Source organism: Bos indicus, chromosome 5 (assembly GCF_029378745.1).
Source record: "Bos indicus isolate NIAB-ARS_2022 breed Sahiwal x Tharparkar chromosome 5, NIAB-ARS_B.indTharparkar_mat_pri_1.0, whole genome shotgun sequence".
Taxonomy (NCBI): Eukaryota; Metazoa; Chordata; class Mammalia; order Artiodactyla; family Bovidae; genus Bos; species Bos indicus.
In genome coordinates, this window is record NC_091764.1 from 47,472,923 (window position 1) to 47,491,899 (window position 18,977).

An 18,977-nucleotide genomic window follows, 5' to 3' on the forward strand; every position below is an offset into this window, starting at 1 on the left:
CCGCCATCCCTGGGATTCTCCAGGCAAGAACACTGGAGTGGGTTGCCATTTCCTTCTCCAATGCATGAAAGTGAAAAGTGAAAGTGAAGTCGCTGAGTCTTGTCCGACTCTTAGTGACCCCATGGACTGCAGCCCACCAGGCTCCTCCGTCCATGGGATTTTCCAGGCAAGAGTGCTGGAGTGGGGTGCCATTACCTTCTCCAAATAATCATTAGCAATCAATAAAGATATGCCTTTGGGCATAGGGATCGCATTATGCCAACAAATATTTGCTGAATAGTTATCATAGGCCAGTTATTCTACTATACAACAGAGATACAGCAGCAGACAGGAGAGGCAAATAGCAGGACAGAAGTTAATTTTTTTAATATAAATTTAGTTGGCAGTCATACTTTGAGGGAAATAAAGCAGAATGGGAGTTAGAGAATGTCTGTAGGGGGTTTATTTTCATAGGGTGACTCTCTAAGGAAGAGACATTTGAGCAGAGATTTGAAGGTTGAGAAGGAGCAACAAGAACATTGCAGGCAGAAGGAGCAGCCAGTGTAAAAACCTGAGCCAGAATAATAACCTTGGTGGATAGGAGCAACAGCAAAATAAAATAAAAAAAATGCTCATGCTGGAGCATATAAAGGAGTTGGGGATAGGAATCAGATTTGGCTTTGGAGTTGGGGTAGGAGAGGTTGGAAGGGGCCAAGTAATGATGTAGTGCCTTGGTAAATTTTTAGATTATAGTCCAAGTGTAATAAAGTCATGGAGCATTTTATGGAGGAGAGTGAGATAACCTGATGGATGTTTTGGAAAGATCTTTATGAAGTGCAGGGGGGACAGTAGCAAAATCAGAACAAACAAAAGGTTTAGCCATGGAACAGGTAAGGAATGATGATGGCTTGCACAGCATCCAAAGTGATAGTGCCAGATATGGTGATAGAAAGTGGAATTTAGGACGTGGCTTGAAGCAGAGCTTGCATAACTTCCTTATGGATCAGATATGGACGATGAGGAAAAGGGAAGATCCTAGTGATTCTGCGTTATGAGGGTGTGAACGGTTGAGTAGATAATGATTTTTTTAAACTGAGAAGACTTGAAGCATACAAGTTTGGGGATTACAAAGAGAGTTCTATTTTAAACATGAGTAGACAAATCCTACTCATCCTAGAGGGGAAAAGAGAACAAGCACATCCATTACTTACTCAAAAGACAGTTACCATAAACCAGTTACTAAGTTCTAGGCACTGTGCTACGTTCAGATCATTGAAAGAAATAATTGAAAGGCTCGACATATTCAAGGACCTTGTAGCCAGTTAGACATGAGAAAGAACTGCAGAAAGATAAGAACAGACTTGCTAGAAGTGATTCGCCACTGGGATGCAGAAGGAAGTGCCCAGAGACTGCAGGCTATACCTCCCAGAGCCTAGCACTGGGGTCTGTGCTAAAGAGCAGAACAGAGGAGTGACCAACACAGTGGTGATGGTTAAAGTCATTGGAATAAAGGACACCACTAAGGAAAGAGTAGTGATAAGAAGGGGACTGAGGTGGGAATTCCGTCTGAGGAATACTGAGATTTAAAGGGAAAGGATGCTAGTAAAGGAGGTGATGAAAATGATATAGGAGAAGTAAGAGGAGAACCAAAAATGCTGGCATTTTGGAAACCAAAGCAAGAGTTTCAAGGCAAAAGTCATGGTTGATAGCATGAAAAGGCTATGGAGGATTCACGCAATAGAGGCAAGAAAGAAAATGTCCACTGGGTTCGGCAATTAGGAAGAAAGTCATGGCGGAGAAGTTTCAAGGAATCAGGGGACAGAAGTCAGATTGCAGGGAGCTGAGGGCTGAGGAAAGAAAGGGTAGGGAAGTATAGACAAGCTGTGCTTGTTGTCTGCCGAGAAAGTGGGTTTTGGGAGATGGATTGGCAGGACAAATGCAGTGAATAGATGAAAAGGACAGGAGGCCATTGGGGGCTCATCTTTGAGAACTTCTACAGCATTTAGTTACATACTTTGTGCTCTAGTTTATACTGTCTTATCTTCTAATCAGTGGTTCTCAATCAAGATCTGTTTTGCCCCAGGGGACATTTGGCAACATCAAGGGATTTAGCTGTAGGGACTGGGCTTCCCTTGTGGTTCAGCTGGTAAAGGATCTGCCTGAAATGCAGGAGAGCTGTGTTTGATCCCTGGGTTGGGAAGATCCCCTGGAGAAGGGAAAGGCTACCCACTCCAGTATTCTGGCATGGAGACTTGTATAGTCCATGGGGTCGCAAAGAGTCAAACACAACTGAGCGACTTTCGCTTCACTACTTCCCTGTCAGTCCAGTGGTTAAGAATCTACACTTCCATTGCAGAGGGCATGGGTTCAGTCCTGGTCAGGGGCCTGAGATCCCACATGCCATGCAGTGCAGCCAAAAAGTAAAAAATAAATTAAAAAAAGAAAATGAAGACATTTAGCTGTAGATGAAAGGAGATAGAGGGGATTCCAGGTTCAGATGGGTGTTATTTTGTTTTGTTAAGATTGGAGAGATTTGAGCATGTTTGGGGCCCAAAATATTTGAGAGAAAAAAGATGTAATTGGTAGCTAGGAGTTTCCAAAGGGATGAGAAGGGAAGTTATCCAGAGCATAGGTAGGTAATTTGTCTAAGGCAGAAAGTAGAAGACCTTCGCCTAGGAGTGTGAAGAGAAGGATGTGAGAATATAATTACATTTTAGCTGTGCTTAGGAAGATCGTGTGAGAACTGTCAAGCAAGAGTGAAAGGGTCAGCACCTTGGGGAGCTGAAAAGAACGATGAAGGTTCAGAATAGCTAATGGGGAAATGAATGAGATAACCAACCAGATTCATGTAAAGGGATTTTCAAGCTGGGTGGTAGACCAAGCAGAATCCAGAAGCTCTCAGTCTATAGCAACATCAGTCTTTGTGGTCAAGTTTTTTGTCAGGAGACCTCCGCTGCTCAAGAATAAAAACAGAGATAGTAGATGGTTATATTGATCCAGAGACTGTTTCCAGGGAAGTTTCAAAGAAGGAGCACGTAAGTCACGGAGGTTCAAATCATCACAGGAAGAGCAGAGATAATTATGGTAATCACATGAAAATTTATCATGATATTTATCAAATGCTTACTCTATGGCTTGTTACTTTCCTGTGTGTGCATTAGCTCATAGTCTTTAAAACAGCAATGGAGAAGGTTACTATTGGGTTGGCCAAAAAAAGTGTTCGAGTTTTTGTTCCATCTTATAGAAAAAAAATCTGAATGAACTTTTTGGCCACATGAATATTCCTATATCCCCAGTAACAGAGGCTCACGTTAATGGTGGGGCTGGGATTTTAACACAGGCAGTGAGGCTCCAAAGGCCATGTTGTAAGCACTACGTATACTGCTTGTGCTTGAGAGAATGTGTAATAGGTTAGAGAGGCACAGAAATCAATATAGGATCAGCATGAAAGACCAGACAGAAAGGGAGCAGTTAAGGAATTAGGAGTCTTCAGGGAGAAGAAAGTAGGGGAGTGAGAGAAAGGGGATTTGAGAGCTAACAGCTGGGAGACTGAGGTCAAATGGCATATTAGAGTTTAGGATGTCAGACATAAAGCAAAGTTCCAGGGTAGTGAGTTGCTAAAGCAAAGCAGAATGGAGGCAGTTATTCAACCCAGAGGTCTGAGTGTTGGGCACACAGTGTGATGGGAGGAGCACTACTTGGTGAAATCTCTCAGAAGGGGTGCAGGACTCGGGGTGAGGAAGGCATGTGAACTGGCTGCCCCTGACACCCAAGCACAATCCTATCAAAGAATCTCTGTAGTTGCTGTTCCTCTGCCTGGGCAGCTCTTCCCCAGCATATTTGGGTGTTTGTTCACTTCACTTGCTGCTAAGTCGCTTCAGTTGTGTCCAACTCTGTGCGACCCCATGGACGGCAGCCCACCAGGCTGCCCCGTCCCTGGGATTCTCCAGGCAAGAATACTGGAGTGGATTGCCATTTCCTTTTCCAACGCATGAAAGTGAAGTCGCTCAGTCGTGTCCGACTCTTAGCGACCCCATGGACTGCAGCGCACCAGGCTCCTCCGTCCATGGGATTTTCCAGGCAAGAGTACTGGAGTGGGGTGCCATTGCCTTCTCCTCACTTCACTTAGATCTTTGCTGAAACATCAATTGCTCAAAGAAGCCTTCCACAACATTTATCACACTCAGTCCCCTTGCCCAGATTTATAGCTCTTCTTGGCCCTTCTCATACCCTGATGTTATGTCATATACATAACACACTTATTGTTATGTTGTATACAAGTATTATTATTCTCTTGTTTTCTCCAGTAGAAATATCTGTGATGTCTGAGACTTTGTGCCTTTTGTTCAAGAATATACCACAGCACGTAAAATAGTGCTTGGAATTTAGGAAGCTCTCGGCCAATATTTGGTCGATGAATGAATGAAATACAGTTGGCTCTCCTGAGGGACTAGGATCAGAAACTTCAATTTGCACCAAGAATTGATTTTATACTAATTGCATCTCTGAGGTTCCTGCGCTCTCTGTTTCTTCATGTCTACTCCCTTTGTACAAGTTTTCTCTGATTTTCTCAAGTTTTTTCTGATTGTATATAATTGCTTCATCCTTGCTAATGTGCCCAGCCAGGACCAGCCAGTTTTAATTTCTAATTCCCAAAAGAGAGCATCTATTGGCACAGGCTAGGTGTAGCATCTTCCCTTTCTTGTCCACAGTGGCCAACAGTCAGTAAAAGACCTTGTAAGGATCAGTCAGATACATTGAGGGTCTAGTTTGCAAATAAGTCTGTCCAGTGGCCCCAAAATGTATTTACTATAATTGTAGAACATTTATGATGGGAAAACTATTGTAATCCAATACCTTCATTTATTTGAGAAGGGGAAATTGAGATTCAAGGGCAGAAACTCAGTCATAGAGCAAAGTGAATGTTACATAAATCCTGGGTCTGTTGACTTGCACCTGTCTTTATCTATATTGTATTACACTGCCTCTTTCCAGAGATATTAAGGTTCCTAGCATGAAAGAGCAGGATTTCTGAGCTTCTGCCCTACTGACATTGTTTGTTGAATGGAGATGCTTATCCTGTGCACTGTGGGATGTTGAGCAGCATCTACTCACTACATTCCAGTAATGGAATGGCCAGCACAGCTGACTTTCTCCATAGCAATATCCACTAAGTATTTACTTGTGCTATACATGTGTCTTTATTTTATGTGTATCCTCAATATTTGTTCATTATTTATGTAATCCATTATATATATTTGTCTAATCCATTATATATATAATGTATATACAAATATAAGTATATATATGTTAATTAAAGGTTAGGTTTTTAGGTTTTAGCTTAGGTTTAAACTCCTAAAAAACAGGAACTATGAATATTCATTGGAAGGACAGATGCTGAAGCTGAAGCTCCAGTACTTTGGCCGCCTGGGGCAAAGAGCTAACTCATTAGAAAAGACCCTGATGCTGGGAAAGATTGAAGGCAAAAGGAGAAGGGAGTGGCAGAAGATGAGATGGTTGGATGGCATCACCAACTCAGTGGACATGAATTTGAGCAAACTCCAGGAGACAATGGAGGACAGAGGAGCCTAATGTGCTCAATCCTTGGAGTGGCAAAGAGTCTGACAGTGACTGAACAACTATTAAACCCACTTTGCTTAATTCCAACTTGCTATATAGGGACTGGAAAAATGGACCTAAAGCCATCTCCCCTGTCTTCCATTGTCCCAGAAATCAACCCATTTCAAATGAATAGAAATGATATAAAATAGGGCCAGGAAAAATATTTTTCCATCCTGTCATTCTCTTCCTCCATTGCTCATGGCAGACATCACTAGTTGATTTCTGCTGAGCCTAGACACAGCATCAGAACCTCAATAAAACACTCTAATTAGTCATTACCAATCTACTGGTATATATTGAAACTGCTGGAATCCAGATAATCTTTTTTAGCCAGTTGAGAACGTGAATATTTGTAAGATATCACTGCATGAAATATGAGCTATTTCAAGACTGCCCTGCCCTTTTCGATTCACTTCTGATTGTCTGGATGTGAACCACCATCCATTTCCAGTTCTTCCTCAGATATATACCCAGATACTAATTCCCAAACTGCTAGATCTCAGAGATTACCTATGTCTGTTTTATAAACATCCTAAGTGACGCAGACAGTGGTTAAAAAGCTTGATTGTGAGTACACTTTGCCTGAGTCAGACACGACTGAGTGACTGAATTGAACTAAACTGATCTCTTTACATGGGCACCACCACCCAAAAAAATTGTAGTAGCATTAAAGGAATTTTTCTTATGCTAAAGTTGCTTATAATCCCATCACTCTAATAAACAGAAACTTTTTATATATCTTTACGAAAGTCCTTTACCATACATATAATTTTGTAAAGCTATAATCATATGCACAATTTACAGTTTGCCTTTTTCAGTACTATCTTTTAAATACCAGTGTGCAATATCATGAATTCTTAAAGTTTCTACTTTAATGCTGAAATTATTTTGTTGGAAAAAATACAGCTTTGTCTTTGAGAGAAGCCTCAACGAAAAATTCTCTCAAATGATGTTTGCCATTATTACTAGAGTCCCCAGTGTTTTTCTCTGAGTGAGTGGGACTTAAACATTCACATTTACCCACCTTATAGTCCCTTTATTTTTTTGAATCTCACAAGGTGTCCCGATTGATGAATTATTATGTGGTGGTTATCTTACTGTGCCAACAATGAATGCTTCAGGCTGAAAGAGCAGACCATTTGGAAAGAAGGAGGCCTTTGTTTACCCAAATGTGTTTTTAATTATAGTATTAACAAAGATAAAGCAAAACCAGGGAAGCACAAAATAACCACATGGGAGTCTAAGAAAATAAACATCTTGTTTACTCTTCTAAACCTATTGTTTCTCCAAATATTGGCTCTTTTTCTTCTTTATTAGCGTTTCCTTAAGAAACCCCAAATTAAATGTGCCTTCACTTTAACAGACAAATAATTGTATGGGGGAAAAAATTACCAAATAGAAAATAAATCATGTTGATGTTTAAAGATTCAAATGAAGCCACAGCTTGATCAAAGAGATTCATTTGTTGATATTTGTTCATCATTATAAATATTTCAAATCTTATGTAGTCAAAAGTAATCTATTACTGTTTTCCAGGAAGTGATAATGTCTCCTCCTGTGTCATTAACAATATTAATCTTGGTCAAGATTCCCTGCATTAAAAATGTAAAGCAAAATTTTGCTATAGTAACTAATTTAGATCTGTGTTTTCCGCCCTTATGAATTAACGACTCACTGTATAGCATCTTGGGCAAGATGTCATAGACATACATGGACACATATATACAAACAATACATTCCCCACCCCTTTCACAGAACAGAGACATCACTTTGCCAACAAAGCTCCATACGGTCAAAGCTGTGGTTTTTCCAGTAGTCATGTATGGATGTACATGAGAGTTGGACCGTAAAGAAGGCTGAGTGGCAAAGAATTGATGCTTTTGAACTGTCGGAGAAGACTCTTGAGAGTCCCTTGGACTGCAAGGAAATCAAACCAGACAATCCTAAAGGAAATCAACCCTGAATATTCATTGGAAGGATTGATGCTGAAGATGAAGCTCTAATACTTTGGTCACCTGATGCAAAGAGCCAACTCACTGGAAAAGACCCTGGTGCTGGGAAAGATTGAGGGCAAAAGGAGAAGTGGGGGCAGAGGATGAGATGGTTAGATAGCTTCACTAACTCAGTGGACATGAATTTGAACAAACTCTGGGAGATAGTGAAGGACAGGAAGCCCAGTGTGCTGCAGTCCCTGGGGTTGCAAGGAGTCAGATACTACTTAGCGACTGAACAACAACCCCTTTCACGGAGAATGTTTTCATAAAACCAGCAACACTAAAACAAACATACATGAAATGAGTTTTATAAATAGTGAAGCTTTTTGTTCCTCTAAAGCTTCTAGGACATTTACTTATGAACCATTTGGGATACTTTATCCAAGTAATAGAATAATCTATTCCTGTTACACTCATCACGGAGAAGGCAATGGCACCCTACTCCAGTACTCTTGCCTGGAAAATCCCATGGACGGAGGAGCCTGGTGGGCTGCAGTCCATGGGGTCTCGAAGAGTCGGACAAGACTCAGCGACTTCACTTTCACTTTTCACTTTCATGCATTGGAGAAGGAAATGGCAACCCACTCCAGTGTTCTTGCCTGGAGAATCCCAGGGACGGGGGAGCCTGGTGGGCTGCCTTCTATGGGGTCGCACAGAGTCGGACACGACTGAAGCGACTTAGCAGCAGCAGCAGCAGCAGTTACACTCATGAACACTTAGGTGGGGGCTGTCTGTTTGGCTCCCATCCTATTTCCTCTACTGGATTAACGTGTTCATAAGAGATCTTTCAGTTGCAAGCCACAGAAAATGCACACAAGCTAATTTAGACGGGAAAAGGTGTTTCCTAGGAGCATACAGGTGTTTCACAGCCTTTGGGGACAAGGAATGTAGGCAGTCCCAGAGAGGGCTAGAACCAGGAGCTGTCAAGGCCAACCACTGGCCCTGTCCAAGACCTTGCACATCTCCTTAAGTACATTTGTTTCTTTCTTCTTCTTCCAATAGCAGCCTAGCTATTGGGGCATTTGGTCTAAATGAGCTTCTTCCAAATGCCCTCTCTGCCCCCAATCTGCATGCTAATTCCAGATTCTTAAACTTTCTCCTTTGGTGGTGGGAAGAAGATAACAATTAGCCTTCACAGAGACTCAGGAAAGTGATGAAAGGAAAAGATTGAGAAATCTTTTAGAAATAAATATTGGTGATTCTTGTAGCACCCAAAGTAAGAGAGTAAAGCACACCTTGATGGTTGCTATCGATACTTAACTGCATTTCTCTTTTTCTGCCCCAGTATATTCAAATTGGCCAGTCATCTTGAAGTCTACAGGCTTCCCTGGTGGCTCAGGCGGTAAAGAATCCACCTGCAGTGCAGGAGACCTGGGTTCAGTCCCTGGTTTGGGAAGATCCCCTGGAGAATGGAACGGCTACCCACTCCAGTGCTCTGGCCTGTAGAATTCCATGGACTGTACAGTCCATGGGGTCACAAAGAGTTGGACACAACTAAATCATTTTATCTACCTCAGATGGGAAATGGGAAGGATACAAATTCCTCTTGAATAAATAAGCAAATAAATGTATGTTGTTCTTCCTGGCATCTCTTAGTTGAGTCTTCATTGAGGACGACGGCAAGGCTGAAGATAGGAGCTCAGGGTCTATGACACTGACCGAGCCACAGATGACCCACCAGGAGCATTAAGAAGAGAGGGAGGAAGTGGGGGAAGGCAACAGATTCCCTCAGGTGCTGCCTGGGAAGTGAGGAAAGAGCTGGGAGGAGAGGAAGGGCCCAGAAAGGGCAGACTTGCCTTTATCAAGTGGCCCCAGCTGAAACTATTTGGGAAACCTTCACACATGAATTTTTAGACGCCCAGAGCGCCCAGAGAAATAAAAATTTTACTGTCTTCTCCAGTTTGTCTATGGTGATTATTCTGAGTTAGAAGATCAGGTTCTTCTAAAAGGTTTTCTGCCCAGATTCCTCATGGGAAAGTAGAGAAGACCAGAAAGATCAAGTTAAGGCAGAACCAGGAAGGAATCACTGTGTTTCTATGGGGCCATCCCAACTTTCAGCTCTACAGAGACTCAAAATGTGTTAAATATGTGATTAACAAATTGGACTCGGGCCTTGGGACCTTGTAGTTCTACCCACATCACAGCTGCTGTAGTTAATTCTGTGTGTGCAGGCTGGGGAGCCACCTTGGGGCAGAATCAAGCAGAAAAAAGTGACTTCACTGAGCCATCCCACAAACTTCCCCTTATGCTTATGTTTCCTTTGCTCCTGGCTAGCCCTTCCCACCTTTTTCTAAAACTTCCAGAAAGGATCATAGTCGTTAGCTACTTAGTATGAATAGATATTATCTCTTCAGAGGCTATTTCCATTTTAACCGCATCTCTAATTGAAGGCTTCCCAGACTGTTGAAGGAATTTTAAGAATATATTTAAGAATATGTAGCAATTCTTTGCTTTTCAAAAATTAGTCATTCCTGGTCAACTCGCAGTAGCTCTATACAGGGCTGAGAGTCAAATAGGACACAGTGCTTCCCTCTCTACTGCTAGGCTAGCTTACTTCTCTGTTGCTTGGCCAACATCTGAACCCACCTTTGCTCTGTCCCGGCACTCCCTATTCTCCTCTTCTCTGAATCCACCACATGATCCAGAAAGTAGAGTCATCTTTGGTGCAGCTGGGACCTTTTGGGTCCCCCTGTTTCAACTCTGTGCTCAGCATTCAGTGCAGTTGGTTGTGGTCAAGACCATTCTGGTTGTGAGATATTTTGAATATCAATCCTACTACTGCGCCTTTAAGTGTTCTTTTTACCCATTGACCTTACAAATTAAGGTACCTCCTGCCTCCTCCATGTCAACGGCCATCACAGCTAACTGAAGTCTTTCCTGAAATCCATTACTACCAGCCATGAATGGAAAAACAAACGAAAAACCTGCTGAATAATTGTTGTTGTTCAGTCACTAAGTCATGTCCAACTCTTTGCGACCCCATGAACTGCAACACATCAGGCTTCCGTGTCCTTCACTATCTCTCAGAGTTTGCTCAGACTCATGTCCATTGAGTCAGTGATGCTATACAATTATCTCATCTTCTGTTGCCCCCTTCTCCTCTTGCCCTCAATCTTTCCCAGGATCAAGGTCTTTTCCAACAAGTTGGCTGTTCGCATCAGGCAACCTAAGTATTGGAGCTTCAGCTTTAGCACCAGTGAATATTCAGGGTTGATTTCCTTTAGGACTGATTGACTGGTCTGATCTCCTTGCTGTCCAAGGGACACTCAATAGTCTTCTCCAACACCACAATTCGAAAACATCAATTCTTTGGCACTCCACCTTTTTTATGGTCCAACTCTCACATCCGTACGTGAACTACTGGAAAACCCAGTTTTGACTATAGTGACCTTTGTCGGCAAAATGATATCTCTGCTTTGTAATATGCTGTCTGGGTTTATCATGGCTTTTCTTCCAAGGAGCAAGCATGCCTTAATTTCATGGCTGCCATCACCATCTGCAGTGATTTTGGAGCCCAAGGAAATAAAATCTGCTGAATAATAAACTCTGGAAAAAATAAAGCTGGGGAAAAAAGAGCGTAACTACTGTTGGTCCTTCAACTTTACTATACCTAAGAATTACCTGGCGAATATGTCTGAAATGTAGATTTCTAGTCTTTATCTTCAGCAATTCTGATCCCATAGATGTGGGATATTTCAGAAATCTATATTTTAACTTGCATCCTAGGTAAATTTGATGAGATGCTATCTGAATCACACTTAAGAGATACTGAACTCGATTGTTACTGTGAATTACACACTGTTGCCTGTGGGTAGGATGTCTGTTCTTTACCAGAAGCTTAGTTTATCAGGATTTTACATCAGTTCTCACAGCTTTAACTACAGATGATGACAATACAAGTATTCCTGATGCCTTGTCATTGACTGGGGCTCCATTCTTCCTCATCTTCTATAAACACCTTCTTTCTTGTTTTGAAATTACAGAGTCTGTCATCCCCAGTAGTGGAACATTTCACGTAAAGCTCCCTAAGAAACACAATGTGGAACTTGGAATAACCATAAGTTGTAAGTAGAAGTGACTTTTTTTTTTAATTTAGAATTTTAAGGAGACATTAGCAAGTTGTCTTGTCAAATGGTTTACAGGTGTGGCCAGCGTCTTAAGTGTCATTGCCAAGTTTCACCTAAAGATACAAAAGCGTGGAGCCACTCACTCACTTGCCGACACTTAATAGCCCTGTGAATGGGGCAAGTTACTAGGTTTCTTCAGTCTTAGGTTTCTTCCCCTGTTGAATGGAAATAAGGATATCTGCAAAATATCCTCATTTTGTAAATTATTCAAAGTATTAAATAAAATAACATATTTATATGCCTAGTATAGCCCCTGGCAAACAGTAAGTACCCAATAATATGTGACTCACACACCCCACGTGAATAATTACATGAGCGTATGAAGGCATAGAGGCTCTCTATATTTCAGTATATCGCAGATTGTTTTCACAGTAATCTATTGAGACTATCTTCCCATCTGTCCACTATGCATCTGTAATCCACTTGCAAGAATAAAATCATGTCTTTTTCTTCAGTAACTTCCTGAATTCCTCCATGGCACAAGGTGCTTGGGTAACCAAGCCAAAAAGAAAAGCAGAGCATATAAATGTGTTTAATTCCCTCTTTTCTCAGACTCTAGATTTATAACTGCTGTGGTTAAAACAACTTTGAAAATTTCAGCCCCACTGGAATTCTATAGAATGGAAATTGAGGTTTCTGTGCTTTTACTATCCATAAGCTAAGTTCATCCATAAATGCTCCAAGAAAATGAAGGAAATGATTAATTCATGAAGACCAAAGGAGACTTAGAAGCAACATCTGTGACCGAGGGGTGTCCGTACCGGAGACGGTGAGGAGGCTGAATAAAGTGCCTCACTGTGCTCTGTCAGATAGCATTACATCAGTGGCTAAGGCGAAAATAGAGAGTTCTCAAATGGTCGTATGAGATGGGATCTGTCCAAGTCAACGCTAACAGTATAAATTCAATACTGAAAAGGAAGTCTTCTTAATAACTGATAAACCACACATACCTAATGCAGCACCAAAAATAGTGCTACTATAATACAGAATCAGTGTTAAGAACAATAAGCCTTATATACGAGGGCCTGTATCTCCCCCAGTCCCCTTAAATGGAGAGAAAAGTAGGACTGATGTATGTGATGTGTCTCTGTAGCGTAAGCAGAAAGATGAAATAGGATTTTGGAGACTCCAGACTTGTTCTAGGCGCCGCTAAAGTCATTTGTGCTTTTCCCTGGGTCGCTAACCCCTCAGTTTATTCATTACGAAGCAAAGATGGTATGCTGTTGTTCTGTCAACAGCTCTGCTTGCTGAGATTGAGAGAGAGTTCATCAGAACTTACTACTCGGAAAATCCTTGGGGCTCTGGGTGGCTTCCGTGACCCCCATGTAACTTTAACCTTGCTCTCATTTATTGTGTTTATTCTATTCCATTCATTCAGTCCATCTAATTAGCCATGAACGTGGAACTCCTGGGAGTTGGGCAGCGCATAGTTTGCTGGCTGCATGCTGAGGCCCTGCCTTCACCACGTTCTTTCCTCCCCTGCCTTCATTCAGCAAAGACACTCAGTGCTGAGGCCCAGGCTGTTTTGAGTCTTAGAAGTGCTCACTACTGGTGCACATACAGAAGACACCTATTCCTCGGAAGCTTCTGTTACCACATGTTTTGACACACTGTTATTTTACTCTCAATTTTACTCTCAAATTTTACTTAAGAGAATGGTCTTTTTTAATGCAATAGATTTATTCTTTTTCTGAAGAGCAACTTTATTTATTTTTCTTTTCCATCAAGGTTTATCACGGGATATTGAATATAGTGTCCGTGCTATATAGTAGCACCTTGTTGTTTATCCATTCTGTATGTAATAGCTTGCACCTGCTAATCCCAAACTCCCCATCCGTCCCTCGCCCAGCCCCCATTCCCCTTGGCAAGCACAAGTGTGTTCTCCACATCTTTGAGTCTGTTTCATCAATAAGTTCGTTTGTGTCGTATTTTAGATTCCACGTATGAGAGATATCATGTGGTATTTGCTTTCTCTTTCTGACTTGCTGAACTTAATATGATAATGTCTAGGTCCATCCATGTAGCTGTAAATGGCATTATTTTATTCTTATTTATGGTTGAGTAGTATTCATGGGCCAGAGAAGGCAATGGCATCCCACTCCAGTACTCTTGCCTGGAAAATCCCATGGACGGAGGAGCCTGGTGGGCTGCAGTCCATGGGGTCGCTAAGAGTCGGACACGACTGAGCGGCTTCACTTTCACTTTTCATTTTCATGAATTGGAGACAGAAATGGCAACCCACTCCAGTGTTCTTGCCTGAAGAATCCCAGGGACAGGGGAGCCTGGTGGGCTGCTGTCTTTGGGGTCACACAGAGTTGGACACGACTGAAGCAACTTAGCAGCAGCAGCAGTATTCATGGGCAGAGGACCCTGGTAGGCTGCAGTCCATGGGGTCGCGAAGAGTCGGACATGACTGAGCGACTTCACTTTAAGTTTTCACTTTCATGCATTGGAGAAGGAAATGGCAACCCACTCCATTGTTCTTGCCTGAAGAATCCCAGGGACGGGGGAGCCTGGTGGGCTGCTGTCTGTGGGGTCACACAGAGTTGGACACGACTGAAGCAACTTAGCAGCAGCAGCCGCAGTATTCCACTGTGTATATGCACCACATCCTCTTTATCCATTCATCCATCAGTGAACATTGACGTTGTTTCCATGTCTTGGTTATTGTAAATAGTGCTGCTATGAACATAGGGGTATATCTTTTCAAAGTAGAGTTTTGTCCAGATACATGCCCAGGAGTAGGATTGCAAGATCATGTGGCAACCTATAATAGATTTATTCTTAAAAATTAATATACATAAAAATATAATTTAACTATAAAGGAGAGTATCCCTTTAAAAACTAATCCTGTGATAAATTCTTTTTTTTAAGTCAGTATTTTTCATGTTCAGTTTGTTTCAGGTGTAGCCATGTACACACAACGACAAAATATTTTATTCATATAGAGAACCATATACAATTATACTTTATGATGATGTTATATATGTTCTAAGTATTACTTCTTCTAAAACTGATTTTAATACCAATCATGAAAAAAAACGCAAAACCCACACAAGAACTTTCTGAATTTTAGCAGCTGTGAGCTAAAGCTATTCATGGTTAACAGTGGTGAACTAAAGCTACTCATGGAAGCTAAAGTCTGTGCTGTTCCTGGGTGAAGAAATGATACGTAAGTTTGTCACACATGCCTATCAGCTCTTCCAGAGCTCCAGCTCCGTTTACACAACTAATCATCACCATCCTGAGTTTGTGTCTTCCTGTAGAAAATACTCAGATTTTGCCAGTTGAGAAAGTAGAATTTGCTAAAGGAAAAAACGGAATCCGTTTCCTTGTTATGGAATAGCAGATTCCTAAGGTCTGGCGAAGTTCCTGGCACACATGAGGTGCTTGTTTAACTCCTCTTTGTTGAGGGGGTGAATGAGGAGTCTGTCTGTACAGAGTGTTGTTCTAACCCGTGTGCACTCCAGGATATGAGCCTCTGAGGGAGATGAGGGATACAGATGTATACGCAAAGGCTACTGCATGACCTAAAGAAGCGAGAATGTAGAAAATCATGACTAGCAAGGACTCAGAGCCCCAAGTGCCCCACTTTCCAACCCTCTTGATCTCTCTGTACTGAGTTTCTTTGTCTATAACAGGGAGTACTTGGTACATTCTCTGTAGCATTATTGTGAAGATTAAATAAGTTGCTACGTGTAAGGTGCCCAGAATACATTGTGAACCGTAATGAATGTTACTTATTATAATAATCGATATTTCTTTTCCTCATAGAACCTCATGAAATATTTTAAACAAATCACTACCTCACAAAATTTAGTGCCAATCATAATTATCCTATCTGAGTAGGAAATCAAAGGACCCTCCTGTCATACAGATACATAGGGATGGTAGGAAAGCCAAGGCACTACAGGGGTTCATGGGTGTTTCTCACTATCTTTATACAAAGTCCTCTTTCTGTATCTGCATCTTGTGAAAGCTCTGAGTAGTGGGAAGCAGGCCTCCTTCCTGGGAGACATGCCTTCAGACCCTTCTCACTTGGCTTAAGGCTCACTCTTCATACCTAATTGACTGAGAAATGAGTCCCTCTGAGTCTGGATATGGTGAGCAGTTTTAGACTAATTTTCTTAAGTTCCTGATGAGACATTCATAGCACATTAGCATCAGGCATTACTTTTATTGATGTTATTGCTATAATATGGAGTCATTTATAATGGCAAATAAAGCAGAACAGCCTAGCAGAAGGGTGCAGTTTGGGACCCAAAGCAGCATCCTGAAGCTCTGACACCTCAGCCAATCAGAAACCAGAGCCCATACCTTTCAACACAGCTCACCTGCCCTTCCAGTCAGAGATCTCTGGTTGTCTCTGCCATGTCTGCTGCTGCTGCTGCTGCTAAGTGGCTTCAGTCGTGTCCGACTCTGTGCGACCCCATAGACGGCAGCCCACCAGGCTCCGCCGTCCCTGGGATTCTCCAGGCAAGAACACTGGAGTGGGTTGCCATTTCCTTCTCCAATGCATGAAAGTGAAAAATGAAAGTGAAGTCGCTCAGTCGTGTCCGACTCTTCGCGACCCCATGGACTGTAGCCCACCAGGCTCCTCCATCCATGGGATTTTCCAGGTGAGAGTACTGGAGTGGGGTGCCACTGCCTTCTCTAGTTGTCAGTAAAGACCTTTTGGTATGGATGTTTTCTTTTGAGGTTTTATTACATAAGAGTTTTATCTGCTTTGTACCGTGCATGGCAGTAAATAGTTTGTGTGTTTTCTCATTTCATCCTGAAAGTGGCCTTATAACATCTGTGCCCATTTTACAAAGAGGAAAGTAAGACTCAGCTGGATAACCTGCCCAAAGACCCAGAGCTAATAAAAGGCCAAACAGGGATTTAAACCCTTTCTGTTTGACTTCACGTTGGCTGTGCTGTCAGACTACCACTCATCCCTGTCACCCTCTGATTGATGAATCTTCCTGGATCCTAAATCACAAAAGCAAAAGACAGCATTTGGGGAGCACAGTTAATTTGTCAACTTTCCTTTTCAGTTGACTGGACTGTTTGTAGGAGCAAAGGCTTGCTTTATTTTTTTGTAAAATCATAAAGCAGCCTTTCTAACAAGCACAGTAAATCTGTCATTTTTGCCTTAAATCTCAAATGTTTTTAGAAGAGAAAGTTTCATGTTTTTTTGGCCAATTTTGCTAAAAACTCTCCTCACTGCTCCATCTCAAATCAAATAACTAGTTTTACTTGTTAGGTAGTATATATTTTAATGTATATGTATATATGATTATAATGAAAGTAAAACTGAATGATTGTGTGAGTGTGTGTGTGTGTGTGATTACATCTCCAATGTAGTCTGGGCAGTTTATCAGGCCCTTTGAGCAAAGTCCTTTGACGAGCAGAGGAAGTCCCATGAATGACTAGACATTATAGAATGCTCTTGGAATGATTCACATTTAATTAGCTTCAGACTTCAAGAGATTTCACCTATCTTCAGATATAGAAAAAGTATTTTAAACAAAAGATAGGAACTATCATTTCTACCTCTTCCAACAACTGTTTGAGAAGAAAAGAAGCCACATTCACTGTAAAAACCGGTTTCTGACAGGGACAGACAACCAGTGATTTTAAAACGTGAGGAGTCAATAGATGAGAGCTTGACCACAGGCATTTAGCTGTGTTCCTACCCCATATCTTCATTTTAAAATGGTACTATAAGCTTTTTCAAGAGGCAAAAACCCATAAGGAGAAGAGGAAATGAAAAATAGATAACAACAACCAAATTTTGAAGTGGCAAAGAAGATGGAAAAAGATTAAAGAAGCAGAAGGAAAAACTGACAATGAACTTGATTTGAGTTCCGAACTCCCGACAAGTCTGAGTGGTGGAATCAGGATGAGAGAGCTAAGAAGACAAGGGGACTGGCTGAACCTCTGTTAAGAATCAATGAGTCCCAGGACTTCCCTTGTGGTCCAGTGGTTAAGACTTCTCCTTCCAGAGCAAAGGGTGCAGGTCGAGTCCCTCGTCAGGGAGCTAAGATTCCACATGCCTTGTAGCCAAAAAACCAAAACATAAAACAGAAACAGTATGGTAACAAATTCAATAAAGACTTTTTAAATGGTCCACATCAAAAATAAATAAATAAAAAGTCTTAAAAAATGAAAAGAATGAATGAGTCCCTTAGATGCCTTCCCCCACTCAGAACCACAAACCATCCCTCCCATTCCTGGCAAGCCCAGTTTTATCCTCTTGAAAACATGAAAGGGAGGGTCTCTGGCCGAGGAGGCATAGCTGAGTGTCCCAGTCCTGCTCTGAAAGCAGAGATCCAGTGAAATACTGAATGCGGAGGCTGCTGTTCTCCCTGAAGCTCTAAGAAGCCAGGTAGCCAGGCTTAATCCCCTCTGAGCAGAAGGAGGAATCAAGGCCATCTGACCCAAAGAGACAACCTGGCCAGAACTCTACAGTGACTACCATTACTCCAGGAGCCCCACTTTGGAGCACCAAGCTTTCAAACAGCTACTGTGCAGGGCCATCTGTAATGTGAACAGACAGCTAAGAAAAACACAAACACTTGGAAGAAAGAATCTAAGATGCAAGACTATCAGCAGAAACAAAGAGGAAACACAGAAACAGCACATGCAAGAAGAAGAAAACTTTAAAAAAGAAAACAAAAAAACACTCATTAACATCATCTGTATCCATGGATGGGGGGCACTGAGTACTGTTAGTCAGTAGCCACTAGACAGGGAACAAACAGCTCTTGAAAAGTAAGAATATGGCAGAGATAAAAAAGTTCAACAGAAATATTGCATAATAATGTTGAAGATTTCTAGAAATTAGGACAAAACAACAAATAATGAAGACTAGAGACAGGAAAATTATACAAGATGAGCCCAAATAACACAATATCCAAATAATGGGCATTACAAAAAGAAAAGGAGACAAAAGTATAAGGATTACTTTCAGAGACTACCCTGGTGGTCTACTGGTTCAGATTCTGCACTTCCACTATAGGGAGTGTAGGTTTGATCCCTGATCAGGGAGCTAAGATCCCATATACCTAGTGATGTGGCCAAAAATTGAAGGGAAAAAAAAGGAAATATTATCATAAGTTTTCTAGAATTGATGGCTATAAGTTTCCTAAAGGATGGATGAAAACAGACCCACACCAAGGCATGTCATCATGAGATTTGAAAACACTGGGAGAAAAAGACAATCCTACAGGCTTCTGGGGTCGGGGGTTGTGGGGGGTGGGGGATGTTTTCA

The 18,977-nt window shown here is 41.6% G+C and overlaps 1 protein-coding gene across 10 annotated transcripts in view; it reads left to right on the top strand.

Moving 5' to 3' along the window:
• Nucleotides 1-18,977, top strand: part of GRIP1 (glutamate receptor interacting protein 1) — a 502,117-nt gene that overhangs the window by 405,956 nt on the left and 77,184 nt on the right. For all 10 annotated transcript variants that reach the window (XM_070789346.1, XM_070789345.1, XM_070789349.1 and 7 more), the window contains one exon: nucleotides 11,579-11,659. In XM_070789346.1, coding sequence (XP_070645447.1) covers nucleotides 11,579-11,659 — 81 coding nt within the window. The remainder of the gene's footprint in view (nucleotides 1-11,578; nucleotides 11,660-18,977) is intronic.